Raw genomic sequence first — 15,656 nt, 5'->3', positions numbered from 1 at the left:
GAAGTGTGTGCGTTTAAGTGTCTTTTACGATGGATGATGTACGCGAGAGACGAAGGCAAATTGATTTATGTCGCATGGACATGCAATTTATTGTATCTTGCGTGTACAAAGATACATCTCCGCGCTGCGTAAGTGGCAAAAGCAGGAAGAAATCGTTCATTGATAGTGTGTCGCACAGTTACGAATCTAGAGGTCGTTGCATCCTTTTCTTTCATATGATATGTACGTTTCGTATAATACGGTCATCGATGCATGAATGTCTGGACGAAGTGTGTACCGTTAATTAACACGTTCGGGAGATGTCACGGTCTATTTGAGAAAACCATTCTCACAAGGCACTCTCTATTTTTTATATACAGGGTGTCTCTCTGATGATAACGTATCAAACTTTTGTGTACGTGTAGATTGGCTCAAACTGAACAAGAAATTCCTCTACTATTTTGCAAGTAATTACGTTGATTTTATACAATATATTAACGTGACAAATATTATTTTAAAAAATGCTACTTTAGTTCATTGCAAGTGTCACGGTTGCAGCGCGAATGTTCCCGAAGAAATCGCAAAAAAACGGAACTTCCCCCTTAGCGTTAATTAGAAGGTCGTGTCTAGTCGAATGCTCTATCCAGATATTCATATATCGACGAACACGATAGTGCTTATATGTTTATTAGTAACTAACGTCGTGTCGCGTACGTGTACACACTTCAAACTATTCCTGAGAGTTAATCTGTTCGTGTCGTCTGATTAATGCTTTAAAATTAAAGCAGGCCGGAAGTGCGTTGCAAAATGTAAGCGGTAAAACTCTTCAGCAGTAAGAAAATTAACCAGTTTATTTTCCTATCATTAGAATGTTTTTTGACGGTAAGAAAAATGTATGGTTCCCGGCCTCTAGATCCTAGAAGTCAAAATCTAGAAATTGTAAATCCTAGAAATCAAAATCTATATGAAACAACCTGTGTTTCTTTATGTCCTTTATGGACTTATTAGCTTAAGCTAAAACTATAAGTGCTGCAAAATGACAGTGACGCCTCGAACAAATAGTATCGCAGTACGCGTACAAGCAACAATCCTAAAGGGCCATTTAACAATTACGTCACGCGAAATTTGAATATGTTTTATCCCTCTCGCCTCTTTGTGATATTTTCTCACAAACTATTTGAATTTTCCTGATATTATATGACATATAAAATTATCCATTTCACATAGAACAAGAAAAATAAGTTTATAACTATATTGTGAGTAATGTTATGAATATAATTTTATTAATAAAATTAATTATTAAAATTATTAATTTATTAATAAAATTAATAATCTTGTAAATTGTATTAATAGAAATAATATAATTATTAATAAAAGATAGTAAAGATGGGCTCCATGTTCCTATCTTTTTTTAAAATACAAATAATTTTTAGGCATGATATCGAACTAATTACTCTTTACAATTTCGATTAGTAAAAGTTGTGTTTTAAAAAGAAATACACATATTGTAAAATTAATATTTTGATTATATAATTCTGATTAACACAGAATTAAATTATTTTGATACGATATAATAGTTTTTAGATATAAAAATTTAGATACGAAATATTTTGTGACATTTCATAAACTTCACCTTCCTTCTCCCCATCACATCATGCAAACTAATCGACACTCCCTTCCTTTTGTGAACGTAATTGTTGAATGATCCCTCTGTGTGTGTGTATGTGTGTGTGTGTGTGTGTGTGTGTGTGTATGTGATTATATATATATAATCGAAGGAACTAATCGACCGATCACACAGGCCACAATCCTTGTTCCGACTCACTCCGCCGATTCCTCAACAATTCACGTCTTTCCATCTTCCCCTTCGTGGCCATTGCTGTCATGGAAGATCGCACTAGAGCTTCCGCTCGTATCCTCGGCGTGCAAACCGATCTTTGGGGAGTTGCGGTCGACGGCTGACTTGTCACCCGATTCCCCGACTTCTTCCGTCGTACTCTTCTGGTCACTGATTATAGTATCCTTGTCAGCTGGATTAGTCCTCGGCGACGCTTCTGAGTTGTTCTTGTCCTCGAGGGTACATTCCTTCGGCGGCACCGAGCTATTTGTATCCAGCGAGGTCTTCGTCGCGGTCGACGCTTTCGACGACGAAACGTCCCCGGCTGTCTCGTCCAAGCTAGTCAGCTCCTCGATCACGACACCTTGAGGACTGCCCGGAAGGGCCAAGGGCTCCCTGAGTGATCCCGGCATTGAGGCCTCGCCGGAAGGTTGAGCGTCGTCCGCGTTGGTCGCGCTATTCGTCGCGACATCCGGGTAGTCCATGTTCGAGCCTATATCCTCCACGCTGGTGATGAAATTCAGGTATCGATTCTGAAGGGTCGCTTCATCCCTCGGGTAGCCCAGCATCAGAATATCCAACGCAGGTTCCACGAGTTTCGCTCCATGGCCGCGCAGATTCAGATCGGGATCGGAGTTCCGGTTGATCCGGAAGTTGCGGGACGCACCCGCCAGCAGCTGCATCACGATCGGCAATTCGGAATGACCGGCGAAGGCGTTGCTCTTTCGAGGATATCCTCGACGCTCGTCGTCGTGACTGCGCGGAATATCAAGCATATCCGTTAGATGCAGGAGTTAATTCTTCCTAGTTTTTCAAAACTTAAAAAGAACTCAAAAAGCTCAATCACTGAAGGTTTTCTGAAATGTTTACTAAGTTTACGACTTTTCTATCGTAATAAACATTTATCCCATACGCTAAATACGCGCACAATGTTATAATGTGATCATCATTTTGTCTCACTGGGAATTATAAATTAAATTCATAACAACGAGATTGTCAGTTGTCAGTTGTAATAATTAATAAGTAATGTAATAACAACAGTAATAACGTAATAATAATAATTAGGGGCCATTCAACAATTACGTCATGTGAAATTTGAGTGCTTTTCTCTTCTTCTCTCCTTATCACATTTCGTCATAAAGTATTTAGACTTCTTTCCAATATTACATAACGTGTGGAATTACCTCCCTTTCGCTCTAAAATACAAATAATTTCAAGACATAAACTATCAAATATTTTATTTTATAATTTTGATTAGTAACAATTGTGTATGTTTTTAAAAGAAGAAATATTCAAAGACTAACATTTAACATAAAACTAAATTTAAGTAAGTTTTAAGATTTAGAGTGACGTTTTATGGCCTTTATTTCTGCTCCCCTTCTCCCTCCTCATGGCGTGACGTAATTCTTGAATAACTTCTTACGTAACTTTACATTACATTAATAACAATCATAAGATGATAATAATTACCAATTGCTATTTGCAGTTTCACACGTGCTGGATTTCGCGGTGTCAGTCTTCGTTAGTTCTTCCTCAGCCAGAGACTCGTCCAGCGAGTCGCTCGAATTAGTTTCACTGTGCGTTATATCGAACAGCGGCAACGGCACAGAATCGTGGAACTCGCCGGTGTGCTGGAGTCGACCCGTGGCGAAGGCGTTCTCCAAGGAGAGCGTGGTCTTTCGCAGAGCTTCCTCCCGTCGAAGACGATGCCGTCCGCCCCTGGCTTCACGTAAACTCGATCGATCCTCCGGCATAAACACACTTCTTGCGATAGCTGTTCCCCGCGTCAACGGAATATCGTTGGGAACAGAGTCCGAGCCAAGATCCCTCCGCAGACGACGACGCGTTAAAAATCCTCGGACGCCTTCCAAAAATTATTCTTGTTATTCGTTATCGTACGTCATGGCTCTCTTAAAATATTGTCGATACTTTTGATATTATTGTTCTGATTTTCGATAAATATAACGTGCCTGCGCTACTTATCCATATGTTCGGCTGAACTTTGCTATCGCTTGCTGCTGATAATAATCTTGCTGCATTTCATAATCTTTTGAGTATAATAAAAAATAAGAAAATTGCAGGAAAGTAGGATCAAAATTTTGGATCAAGTTTCAAGATTATGATTTCTCGAAATTGTATGTCAGATGCGATACTCACAAGCTTGGCTTTTCACAACCGCCGAGTAAAAATCGTCCTTCTCCCAAGAATCGTCAAGAGTCTTCTCGTCCGCACTCGTATTCGAACCAAAAGCTGCGATCACCGTTTCAGCGGTCGACGACTTTGTTCCCATGGTCCAATATCGAGCATAATGATGATCCTGCGTCGATATTGCGCTCGTTATTGGGCCGTGAACACTCTCCAACTTTGCCGAGAGGTCGTCCGTCTCTTCTTTCTCGTTCGTCACGTCTCTTGCGGCAGTGTCATCAGTAATCGACTCGGTCAAAGGAGTCTCGTCCTGTCCAGCATCTTCGCTTTCTTCTGTCGATGTCTTCGGCACATCTTCCCGTGTTTCCTGAACTTCCATGTGTTCCTGCTCATCTTTTTCGTTCGCTATTGATTCTTCTCGCTCGCGTTTTCCCTCATCATTTAACTCTTCTTCTTGACATTCTTCTTGCGCCATCACATTTTCTTCTTCGGATTTTCCCTTATCTTTCCACTCTTCGTGCTTGTCCTCCTCCTGTTTTTCATGAAATTCTTCTATTTTACTCGCACTCTCGCTGCTTTGACTCTTTAGGATACTTTCATCTATTTGCTTGTCTTCTCGACTTTCTTGATCGCCGGCGATATCAGCGTCACGCTCATCTGTAATTTTCTCATCGGACATCTCATGACTTCCATTCTTTTCTAAAAGCTCGTCTGGTTCAAATTCCGCTAGAGGTGCGACCTGGTTAGTCTCTATGTGTTTCTTTTCTTCGACTTCCACTTCAGGTTCTTCAATTTCTTCGTTTGTTGCCGCGTTATCTTTAGCTGAGGATTCTTGCTCAGATTCTGCTACAGATATGACTTGACTACTTTCTATGTGTTCCTTTCCCTCGATTTCTACTTTAGATTCTTCAGTTTCTTCGTTCGTTGCCGCGTTATCTTTAGTTGAGGACTCATCCTGCTCAGATTCTGCTAGAGGCGTGACCTGACTACTTTTTATATGTTCCTCTTCTTCTTCGACTTCTACTTTAGGTTCTTCACTTTCTTCGTTTATTGCTACGTTATCTTTAACTGAAGACTCGTCTCGCTCAGATTCTGCTAGAGATGTGGCCTGACTACTTTTTATGTGTTCCTCTTCTTCGACTTCTACTTTAGGTTCTTCACTTTCTTCGTTTATTGCCGCATTATCTTTAACTGAGGACTCGTCTCGCTCAAATTCTGCTAGAGATGTGGCCTGACTACTTTTTATGTGTTCCTTTTCTTCGACTTCTACTTTAGGTTCTTCACTTTCTTCGTTTATTGCCGCGTTATCTTTAACTGAGGACTCGTCTCGCTCAGATTCTGCTAGAGATGTGGCCTGACTACTTTTTATGTGTTCCTCTTCTTCGACTTCTACTTTAGGTTCTTCACTTTCTTCGTTTATTGCCGCGTTATCTTTAACTGAGGACTCGTCTCGCTCAGATTCTGCTAGAGATGTGGCCTGACTACTTTTTATGTGTTCCTTTTTTTCGACTTCTACTTTAGGTTCTTCACTTTCTTCGTTTATTGCCGCGTTATCTTTAACTGAGGACTCGTCTCGCTCAGATTCTGCTAGAGATGTGGCCTGACTACTTTTTATGTGTTCCTTTTTTTCGACTTCTACTTTAGGTTCTTCACTTTCTTCGTTTATTGCCGCGTTATCTTTAACTGAGGACTCATCTCGCTCAGATTTTGCTAAAGGTGTGACCTGACTACTTTTTAGATGTTCCTCTTCTTCGACTTCTTTAGGTTCTTCAGTTTCTTCGTTTGTTACCGCGTTATCTTTAGCTGAAAATTCGTCCTGTTGAGATTCTACTAGAGATGCGACCTGGTTGTTTTCTACGTGTTCTTTTTGCTCGACTTCCAATTCGGGATTTTCTGTTTCTTTGTTTACCATCACCTCATCTTCATCCTCGTTTTCTTGACTGCTATCCACTATGTGATCTGATAACTCACTAACTGCTTCAGTCTTTGAAACATCTTCGTCACCTAACTTTCCGGATTGCTCCGAAAGAACGTCGCCTTTTTCTTTCTCTGCTTGGTCAACTGATATAGAATGGACAAAGTCCGATAACGGTCGACTAGTTCCATCTACGTCCAAATTGCTTTTGATAGGTTTCTCATAGTCTTCGAGTTTCCTAGCGCGATCTGATTCTCTAACAAAGAGTTGTGTGTCGTTATTCAGGAAACTTATCAATTCTCTCGCGATCTCCTCTTCGCTGTCCAATTCCTCCGCTTCCCTCTTCTCTCGCGAAACTGAAGCAATGACATCCTCTTCCCGAGCCTCGTCCTCTAAGACAGCTTCCGAAGACAACAGATCTTTCTCCAGCAGCTCATATTCCGCGTGCTCCGCTGGGTACAGCTGATCAGCTTCCGGCATGTCTGACTGCGCTCGGAAGTTCAGTGAACCCAATGCCAGTTCCTCGACAGGGGACTCCAGCTCGCGCTCAGCCAACATCAACCGATTTCCCATCGTCAACCTCTCGTCGGGAGTCAACGGCTCGACCAAGGACATCGTGGCGTCGCTCTCCCTGGGACTGCCGTTGCTTTCCTTCGTCGCTGTGCCGTTCGCCGTCATCTTGAACGATGACACTGTGTTATCCTGAAGAGAATCTAGGTTCAGCTCCGGTACTATCGGCCTGCCGATACTCGAGCTCTCGATCGATTGGTTACTCGCGGTGCTCTCCTTCGCATCGCTCGAGGTGGTCGTGTGGACATCTTGACTACTCCCGTTCACCTCCGATAAATTATCCGACGTGCTTCTGGACTCCCCTGCAACGTCCGTTTTGCCTGCATTCGTCAAATCGGTGCTCTCAGTAGTTTCGGGCAAAGCTTCACTTTCGGGAACACAAGAAGAAGGAAACTTTTCGGCAATCGTCCTCGCATTGGTCTCATCCTCTTCATGCTCCACGATATCCTCAAGCTTCTCTTCAACCTGTCCAACTGCCGTCTCAACTGCCTCTCCGTCTCCATTGTCCTTCTCCAAACAGCTTTCCTCTTCTCCTTTTCGTTCGCCGTCTTCTTTGTCTTCCTCCTCTTCTTCACCCTCTTCCTTGATCCTATCTAAATCTTGGTGGACGACCAGTATGTCCTGGCCTGGTTTCACACCTCTCGCGCCATGCACAAAGTCGATATCGACTGATAAAGCCGTCACTTCTGGATGGATATATTCGCCAAAAACTTCCATATCGTATTCAGCGTGTCCTTCGTTCTGCCGCGTTTCGTCCTTCGACGAAACATCCTCGACGACATAGTCATGAGCAGCTCGTTCTTCCCGGTAAACATAATTAAACGTGAGTAAAATTTAGCCAGATCAACTCATCAAACGTAACCGTTCTTAAAAACATATTTTTTTCATTACAACTTTTTTTCAACTTCATTGAATTGTAAAAAAATAACGGATTCCTATTTTCCGATATTTTCTACAGCAATTAGAAGAAAAGTATCAAATTTCAATCATTTTCCCGGAAGTTATGAACAAATAAAAAGGCGCCAGGTAAAATTTATCCATATTTAAGTTAGGGTTTACATAACTTGATTTTTGGGGTTTAATTTAATGTACATTTATTGGGTAACTTACCGATTGGAAAATACGTCAATCCGGGCTGACGATCGTCAATCTCGGAAATCACAGGCGACGGGCACGGCCTGTCCGGAATAATCACGGTCGTCACGGAATCGGGGATCTCGCAGGGAGAGCCCTCGCTGAGGACGTAGGCGAACGGGATCTTCAAGGACAACGGCGTGGTTGCCGGTATCTCGTTGGTCTCCCGTCTCTTCCGCGCTTTCGTCTTGCCGATGCCGTTTCCGCTCGTCGGAGGACTCACTGTCAAGTGTTGTTCGTCCGTGGCGTTCCCGGAGCCTGTCGTCTGCGAAGACGCACCCGCCGTCACGCTTTTACCGTTCGACGCCGTCGCGTCGTCCTTGTCATCCACCCCGTGAACGGATACTTCGACAGTCTGACCATTTTTGATCTTATATTGTGCGTTTGTAGATTCCAGATTTTTCATGTGACGCTTAACCATCAATTCTTCAACGCCATTTAGCACCCTTTCCGCTTCGTTTATCGATATTCCAACTTGAGCTTCAGATCCTTTCTCCTCAGTCAGTTCCTCATTCCCTATCATTGTGGACGGTTCCGCTTCATTTGTCGATCCTTCTTTTTCTTCTTCGTTCAATGATTCCCCCTCTTCACTCAGTACTCCTCTTTCATTCGTCAATCTCTCTGTGTTACTGCTCCCTTCTTGCACTCCATTTACCGATTCTTCTTCTTCCTTTTCTTCTTCATTCATCGATCTTCTCTCTTCATTCGGTGTCCCTTGTTCGCTTGTCGATTCTCCTATCTCACTGGCAACCTTTTCTGCCTCACCACTCGATTTCCTCGCTTCATCCATTTTCTCAACACTCGTCGACCTTCCCGCTTCGCTCATCGCTTCATCATTACACGTCGCAGTCTGTTGGCCAGCTAAGGCCTTCTCGATATTTCGCTCCGCCATCTCGATCTCGATCAACCTGTCCTTCAGATCATCGAATGTTTGGTTCCGCACGACGTCACCATCGGCATCCTCGTCCTGCAGTTTATCCCGCTCCTCTTCACCAGACTCCAACGAATCCGGTCTCAAAGGTAAGTCCGCTACTTCCGGAGTTACGTTTAAGCTATCCTTGTAAACCTCCTCCGCCCTTCTCTCTTCCGCTTCCGTTAACTTTCGATACTCCTTGAGATCTTGATCGAGGGAAACGTCACTTATACGTTTTCCTGCGAGCTCCCGCGGAGTGTCTTTCCAAAGAGCTTCCTCTTCTATATCCTCGTCTTCTTCCCCGGGCCTCGCGTCCGACATCAAGTCCTGATGATCACTCATTGGATCCTGTCTCGCATCTGCGGTCGCAAGTTGTTCTTCTTCGTCTTCCGGGAGAACCGCAATGTCCTCCATGTCGCTCGTAATATCACGCATCGTCGAGGCTTCCTCGGCGTCCTTAGAGCCATCCTGCTCCTGCGACTTTTTGGCAGACTGGTTCCCGTTCGGCAAGATCGGCAGCGACAGCTCGTCCTTCTTCTTAGTCGACCTCGGAGCTTCCGGCGAGATCGGCGGCAAGGTGAGACTGTCCGAGCCGTTCTTGGCGGCGTTCCTGCAGCTCTTGGACGACGGCGGCCTGACAATCGGCAAAGAGACCACATTGACGTGATCGGAGACCTCGGACGGCACCGTTCGTTCGTCACGCTCGTCGCCAGCTGAGTCGACCTTGCGAGCGCCGCTCAGTTCGGACGCCGACATTGATATGCCCTCCAGGATGCTCTGCGTAGCGGTCAGTCTTGCCTCCAAGGTGTCGCGTCCCGCACCGGACTCTTGTTCCGATTTGTTACTGTGCTCGGAATCGTCGTCGACGCGATCAGCGAGCCCGAGGTCGCCGTGCTCGCCGTTCTCGCGCCTTCTTGATCGTCTGCCGGAGCCGGCGCTGCGTCTTCCTGGCCGTCTCTCCTCGCTCTCGGCGCTCGAGGCTACTTCTTCCCGTCTCGCCGACTGATTCTCCGATTTATCTTCCCTCCTCGCGTCGTTGAACTCCTGTTCTAGAGCTCCGTTACCAGAGCTCTTCCGTTTACCCTTCTCTTCTTCGTCGCGATCGCCGCATCTCCTGCTGTCTTTGGCGACGCAGCGGCGAAAGGATTCCTCGTTCCAGGCGAAGTCGACTGAGCGTGAGCGCTTACCCCGCGGCTTCCTGATTTCTTCGAGCTTCTCTTTGATGATCGGCGCCGCACGATCGATCACTTCCTGCACCTCCTCCACGTAGGTGGGCGAGCGAAGCACCTCCAAGCTCGCCGTGCTCGCGAATTTGCGCAGCACGTACGCCCTGATGCGATCCATGCTGAGCGCCCTTGACGAGACTTTCCTCTCCGAGGAATGTTCGCAGGGCCATGCTGCCGCTTCCGATCTCCTGCTCCTGCTACAGGCGGTTGCCGCCTCTCGGTTGTCGCCCTTAACGCTCGTTCTCTCGTAACTAGTAATCAGAGAGCGGAAGTTCGTGAGTTGTCATCGAGAAATTAATCCTCAAAATTGATCCTTAAAATTTAATCCTTATTCTTTCAATTCAAAACACAGTAAAATTGGAAAGGATTTATATGAAAAAAAGTTATAATATATATTATCACTATGCAAAACAACTGCCACAACAAAAATATTCGTCACATACCCATTTCCAAGTCTATCCTTCGACGCGATTTCGCGCTCCGTCTCGGTCTCGAACTCGGTCTCGATTCGCCGCACTTTTTTCAAGGGTCTTCGTGCGGAAGTCTTACCCGTGGTCGTCGTCGCAGCACGTTCGATCTCCTCCTCGGCGTTTTTATCCGTCTTGGACACCTTCGTCCTGGATCGCCTCTCGCCACGGATCCCCTTCTCTACACTGTCGGACAGTTTTCCCTTCTCGCCGGAGTTCAGTTTGTTCTTCCTGAGTTCCTGCTTGATGTCCTTCGTCAGGATAGTCCTGCTAGAGCCGCGAAGAGCGGACATTTGCGAGATGATCTTCGTTGCGCGAGAGTCCGACGCCGCGTCCTTGTCCTTGGTGGACCTCCTCGAGGCTCTTTTCGCGCTCGACGAACTCTTGGTGCATGTCTGCCTCGACGCTTTCCGCTTCTCCCTGTCGGTAGATACGTCCTCCGGGCTCTCTTCCACGTCGGTAGGCACCTTGCCGCGTCTCTCGAAGGCCTTGATCTCCTTATCCAAGGGCCAACCGCTGGTCGGTGATACTCTGGTTTCTCCGGACTCCTTGGTGGGCCACAGATTGAAATCGCGAAAGTCGTCATCGAATTCGCGAATGTTGCGATACTTCTCGGCGTGGTACTGTTCCCGCAGCTTCAGCAGCTTCTCGAAATGATGAGCCGCGAAAACGTATATGTCCTCGGGACGGTGACGCAGCACCTCTCTGGTGAGTCCCTCGACCACAGCCGCGAGCCCTTGAGGCACCCGCGGCCCTATGAAGTATCCTGCGCCAGGATGCAGGCTGGGACGATTGATTACAGGCGGAGTCGGACTCAACATTGTGCATGCCTTACTGTATATCCCGTAAACGCTATAACATATGCGATATTATCTTTTATTTCTGAATAATTTTACTACTTGCGGCATTTCTTCATGCGTCACGCATTACATCGCTGCATACAACGCGAAATAAATTCTCCTTCAAGGACGTAGATGATTCTAACGAAATTCTGTCGATGTCAATTCGCACTTGCATATATATGGAATAGAAAAATTGTCTAAATGTTTGTGTTATTGCAATATAAATAATTTATTATATATTAATAAATAATACATTTTTACGATGATAAGTAAGTGTGATATGAATATAATTAATAGTAATTATAATATAGTATATGTACCTAGTGTGAGAACACTATAGTTAATAATGTTACAAATTAATATTATAATTTCTCACTCAATGTAATTTTTATACAGGATGTTTTTTAAATACATGTCGAAAATGTAGGACGTGTTTCATTACATAAAAGAAAAATTTATTTGAACGTATGTCCTAAAATGCTTCAGTTCCAAAGTATATCTCTTGCAAGGGGTGATTAAAAAAGTATTTTTTGTGAATAAAAAGACAGAACGATGGAACATAAACGTTTTAAATTTCATGGATATTTAGTGCTAGTAGCAGATTATACTTTGAAATGGTCTTCGTTCCTGAAAAATTAGTTAAGGGTTGAAAATGAAGTGGTGGCTATCTAGATAATACAGAGAATTAAAACAAATTCAGTTGCATGTCATCAATTCTGAGTTCATTTTTAGATGCAAAAGGAATTCTTTTCACCGAACTGAACTCTAAAAAATTCTTTTTGCATCTGAAAATGAATTCAGAATTGGCGATATACGACTGAATCCTTTTTGAATTCTTGTTTAATTCTCTGTGCTACCTGGGTATTCTTAATTCGTGTATAACTTTTTTTACTTTCGCAAATAAGATAAATACAACTTTATTTTCGAACTTCTTAGACAATTGTACAAAAAAATTCAATTTCCTCTACGATTTCCCCTACAATTTATCTGTGACATTCTACAGAGTGACTGAGAGGAACGTGATAACTTTTTAAGTGTATTGTATGCATATATATAGACACACACATGTGCATGTCAAGGTGCAGTATAGTCACGGCAGGATGTGAAATTAGATGCTCATACGATGCGTGTACCTGTAGAAGTATGAGAAGCGACATCATCAATTGAAGCGGTGCTATGGACGTGAATTTCCACGTTCCAAGAGCCAGATGTATCCACGTACTTGTAGGTGAATAACACAGAAGGGTTGCCACCACCGAGCGTGTGCACCCCTGTGGTATAACTGAATCACCGCTTCACCAGCTTGGTCGGGACGGCGGTGGTCGATGCTATTCCATTGATTAGCTGGCGGCCTGACGGCCACGTGACTTTACCGCGGAACTACACACGCACGTACCACTTTAAATATGGAATCAGCTTGGAGATAGTAGAGTAATAACGCGAGTTACGTAAGCACGATATACGGTGGGCGACTGCTCTTTCTCTCTCTCTCTCTCTCTCTCTCTCAATTTCGTTCACGAAACTTCCATAAAACGAGGTGGCTCGATCGAAATGTATTATCCGGTACGTAACCGAGAATACCGAATGATTAATGACATAATCCGCGAATATTCTCAGAAGTTTCGTGCGGTAAGATCATGTCCTTCAGATAAGAACTCGCTGCGAACTCCTTCACGGAGTTTATTAAAATATTAAACGCGCCAAACGTAAAAATAAACATACATTTACGGTCGATATCTTACATTTTACAGAAGTAACGTTATATAAAAATAATTACCACAATTAATTAAGACAATTGATTTTATTTTTTAATGTGTAAAAAAATAACATCTACTGCGTCATTTCCTTGAACTGCTCCTCTCTGAGAGCGTACTGCTTTAGGAATTCGATCTCTAGAGGATGCATCTTCTTAGCTGGTATGACGAGGCAGTGTAACGGTGGTCCCAGATCGACACTCGTCATATCTCGCAGAGAACAGGCGAGAATACGTTGATCCTCGCAACCCACTCGAGCTAGGCCCACCGCTAAGCACTGATCAGTGAATTCTATCAAGCGTGAAAAATAGAATATTAATTACAGATGAAGACATCAGTTTTGTTAATTATTATGACTAAATATTAGATAATTATCTGTATGCTTCTATTTGTACTACATTCTCATGACTACATTCCTTTGAATGCAGCTGCTCATGACTACATTCCTTTGAATGTGATATTATTTGAAGTTATAAACCTGTAATCTGACCATCTTGAATTTGATTGTTGAGTATCTTTATCAACTGACTAGCTGCCTCATTGACACTCATGTATGTAGGAGGCATGTAATCCTTCTTTTTTTTCAAGATACTCTCCAAAGTAGGCTCTTTAACTTTGATATCTAAGAGACACAGTGTATGCAGGTTCATCTGTCTGTTAGAAACTATCTTTTCGTAGAAGCTATCCGGTTTCCAAGTGTCGGTCCAGTATGGAATCGAGACAGTTTCTCCATAAGAATATAACTGCAAGCCACAACATCCAACTGCTGACAATATCGATGAATTGTGTACAACTTTTACCTGGTTAAGAATGTATTATTCTTAAATAGTTTCATCTCTATTGAGTATATACAATTAAATTACAAAGTAATTTCTCATATATATGCCTTGAAAATAACAATTCTGTAAAAATAATATATATATATATATATATATATATATATATATATATATGTATAAAAGTAATAACTCTAACAAATATTTTTCTTTTGCTTATACTTGTATCTTCTTTTCCTTTGCATGAAGTATTAAGTTTGTATGTGTAGTAGCACCAAAGGGATCTCCCACTACCAATAAAGCTACATCCTCATCTTCTTCCTTTGGCAATATCTCATCTGCATAACTTTCCACCAATTCACGGTCAGCTATAATCAGTGAGCGTTCATAGAATTCTTCCTAAACATTCAATATAATCATATCCAATACATTCAATATAATCATATCCACTTGTACTTTAAACTGCATAATTATTACTTTGTTGTATGAAAATAAATCAAACTGCTTTATCTTTCATTGTTATAATAAGTGTCTTTGCGAAATAGTACAAACCAAAGTTTCTTGCTGTACTGTCAAAATAGAGGTATAAGACTCCAAGTACACGCGTTTACATTTTTTGATAATCTCCAGTCCTTTGACAGTAACATCTTTCGCATCGCCTAGCCCTAACCCTATTAAATAAAACATGATTTATGATTGATTAGCTAACATTTACCAGAGAGAAGCCTAAAAGCAAACATCACAGAACATATATAAAGAGAAATGTTAGTTCCGTGTTAAAGAAAGGGTAACAGGCCGCGATTCTAGTGGGATGGCACGTGTACTACATTGGATTGTGTGTGTGCGTATACATGAGATGCGTAGTGAATATGTGAATTACAAAAGCTAAAGCCCATTCTACAATTGCGTAAGCGTAGTCGTGAACGTAAGGTCAACCAATCCGAATGTTTTATTCACTGATTGCTTTACTCTGATTGGTTGTCGTAATCACTTACAACCACTTACATCCGCGTTCACGCAATTGTAGAATGGGCTTTAAGGTGCCAACATGGGAGTGTTCCAGCGTTATCAGGTCCTAGAAGTATACTTGTAGTTCTTGCGGAAAGTGGCATGTTGATTGGCTACCGTTTTAACGCTCGACGTAAAGGTATGCTCCCATGTAAAGGTATCTTAAAGCCCAATGTCCACGATACTAGAAATCGGTCCGAGAACTCGGACTGAAAAATGTGTAGCAATTAACTTACAGCTTTTACGGAAAGGCGGCATTTTCATTGGCTACATATTTCTCGGTCCGAGAATTCGGATCGATTTCTAGTATCGTGGACATTGGGCTTAACGCCCAATTGCACTAACGTTATTTTTGCTGTAAGAGAGACTTATAAATGTTATTTATTTATTTATTATTTAGAAAGGAAGATAAAAATAGATACATAAATCTCACTTAAAACCATAAAAACGTTGATGCAATTGGGTATGCTAAATGTTCTTGTTATTTAGATGTTCGATATATCTCAATTTTTGTTAACTTATCTATAAAATAAAACATTAAACATTTAACATATGAGTATTTGATAACTTTGAGTTATATTTACTAGCTGGGATAGTATAGCTGTATGTTCTCTTGTTAGTTTTTCAATGGGTCAGTAACTAAAATAAAATATATATAAGAGAAATAAATATGAAAAGGCAGTTTTATTTTAAAACTATATTAGTATAGTAACTTTATTAATCATTATATGTACTACGAACAATCGTAAAATTTTTGCTAACAGAAATAATTTACTCTTAAAAGCTAATAATATATAAGACGGTTTCTTAATATCACAGAAACATGAAACATATTGTATTGATTGCTAAACGCAGGAACAAAAGCATCGATCACATCGATACTTTCTTAAAATATATGTAATAAATATGATAAATATTAGAAATATTATAAATATATAATAAAAGAAAAGAAATTATTAAAAGTTTCTTAAAAATAACGCAAGGATATAATCACAAACGTGACAAAATTAAAATAAAATTAGTAACAATTAAACATTCTTTGGTCGTAATTTGCATAATATAAACAGTAATATCACTAATTGTTTGATTT

At 42.0% G+C, this 15,656-nt stretch overlaps 2 protein-coding genes across 3 annotated transcripts; both read right to left on the bottom strand.

Annotated features, from left to right (window-relative positions):
• Positions 1 to 78: 78 nt before the first annotated feature.
• On the bottom strand, positions 79 to 12,496 carry LOC116840281 (A-kinase anchor protein 12-like). Its single transcript, XM_032806806.1, has 6 exons — positions 12,162 to 12,496; positions 10,163 to 11,038; positions 7,557 to 9,970; positions 3,974 to 7,246; positions 3,287 to 3,680; positions 79 to 2,572 (listed from the first exon to the last, which is right to left on the bottom strand). Exons 2-6 carry the CDS (start codon positions 11,005 to 11,007, stop codon positions 1,825 to 1,827), a joined length of 7,674 nt encoding a protein of 2,557 aa, XP_032662697.1. The 5' UTR covers positions 11,008 to 11,038; positions 12,162 to 12,496; the 3' UTR covers positions 79 to 1,824.
• Positions 12,497 to 12,810: 314 nt separating this feature from the next.
• LOC116840282 (diphthine methyl ester synthase) lies at positions 12,811 to 14,408 on the bottom strand. Of its 2 annotated transcripts, none has more exons than XM_032806808.1 (4): positions 14,111 to 14,408; positions 13,781 to 13,957; positions 13,261 to 13,525; positions 12,811 to 13,073 (listed from the first exon to the last, which is right to left on the bottom strand). In XM_032806808.1, exons 1-4 carry the CDS (start codon positions 14,243 to 14,245, stop codon positions 12,859 to 12,861), a joined length of 792 nt encoding a protein of 263 aa, XP_032662699.1. In that variant the 5' UTR covers positions 14,246 to 14,408; the 3' UTR covers positions 12,811 to 12,858. The 2 variants fall into 2 exon arrangements, with proteins under 2 accessions (XP_032662699.1, XP_032662698.1); XM_032806807.1 differs by having other exon boundaries at positions 13,261 to 13,582; positions 14,111 to 14,405.
• Between the last annotated feature and the right edge of the window lie 1,248 nt (positions 14,409 to 15,656).

Source organism: Odontomachus brunneus, unplaced genomic scaffold (genome assembly GCF_010583005.1).
Source record: "Odontomachus brunneus isolate Ranch 3 - 2012 unplaced genomic scaffold, Obru_v1 Obru_scaffold_009, whole genome shotgun sequence".
In the NCBI taxonomy this organism is placed as follows: domain Eukaryota; kingdom Metazoa; phylum Arthropoda; class Insecta; order Hymenoptera; family Formicidae; genus Odontomachus; species Odontomachus brunneus.
This window is presented reverse-complemented; position numbering and strand designations above follow the sequence as displayed.

Bases quoted from the DNA above. Each gene is read 5' to 3' on its own strand.
- LOC116840281 (XM_032806806.1), bottom strand. From the start codon at position 11,007: ATGTTGAGTCCGACTCCGCCTGTAATCAATCGTCCCAGCCTGCATCCT. The intron at 9,971-10,162 runs GTATGTGACGAA...TCTGATTACTAG, and splicing joins AAGGATAGACTTGGAAATGG to TTACGAGAGAACGAGCGTTA. The intron at 2,573-3,286 runs GTAATTATTATC...TATTCCGCGCAG, and splicing joins GAAACTGCAAATAGCAATTG to TCACGACGACGAGCGTCGAG.
- LOC116840282 (XM_032806807.1), bottom strand. From the start codon at position 14,245: ATGTTTTATTTAATAGGGTTAGGGCTAGGCGATGCGAAAGATGTTACT. The intron at 13,958-14,110 runs GTTTGTACTATT...TTGAATGTTTAG, and splicing joins CAGTACAGCAAGAAACTTTG to GAAGAATTCTATGAACGCTC. The intron at 13,583-13,780 runs GTATAAGCAAAA...ATTCTTAACCAG, and splicing joins CAAAGGAAAAGAAGATACAA to GTAAAAGTTGTACACAATTC.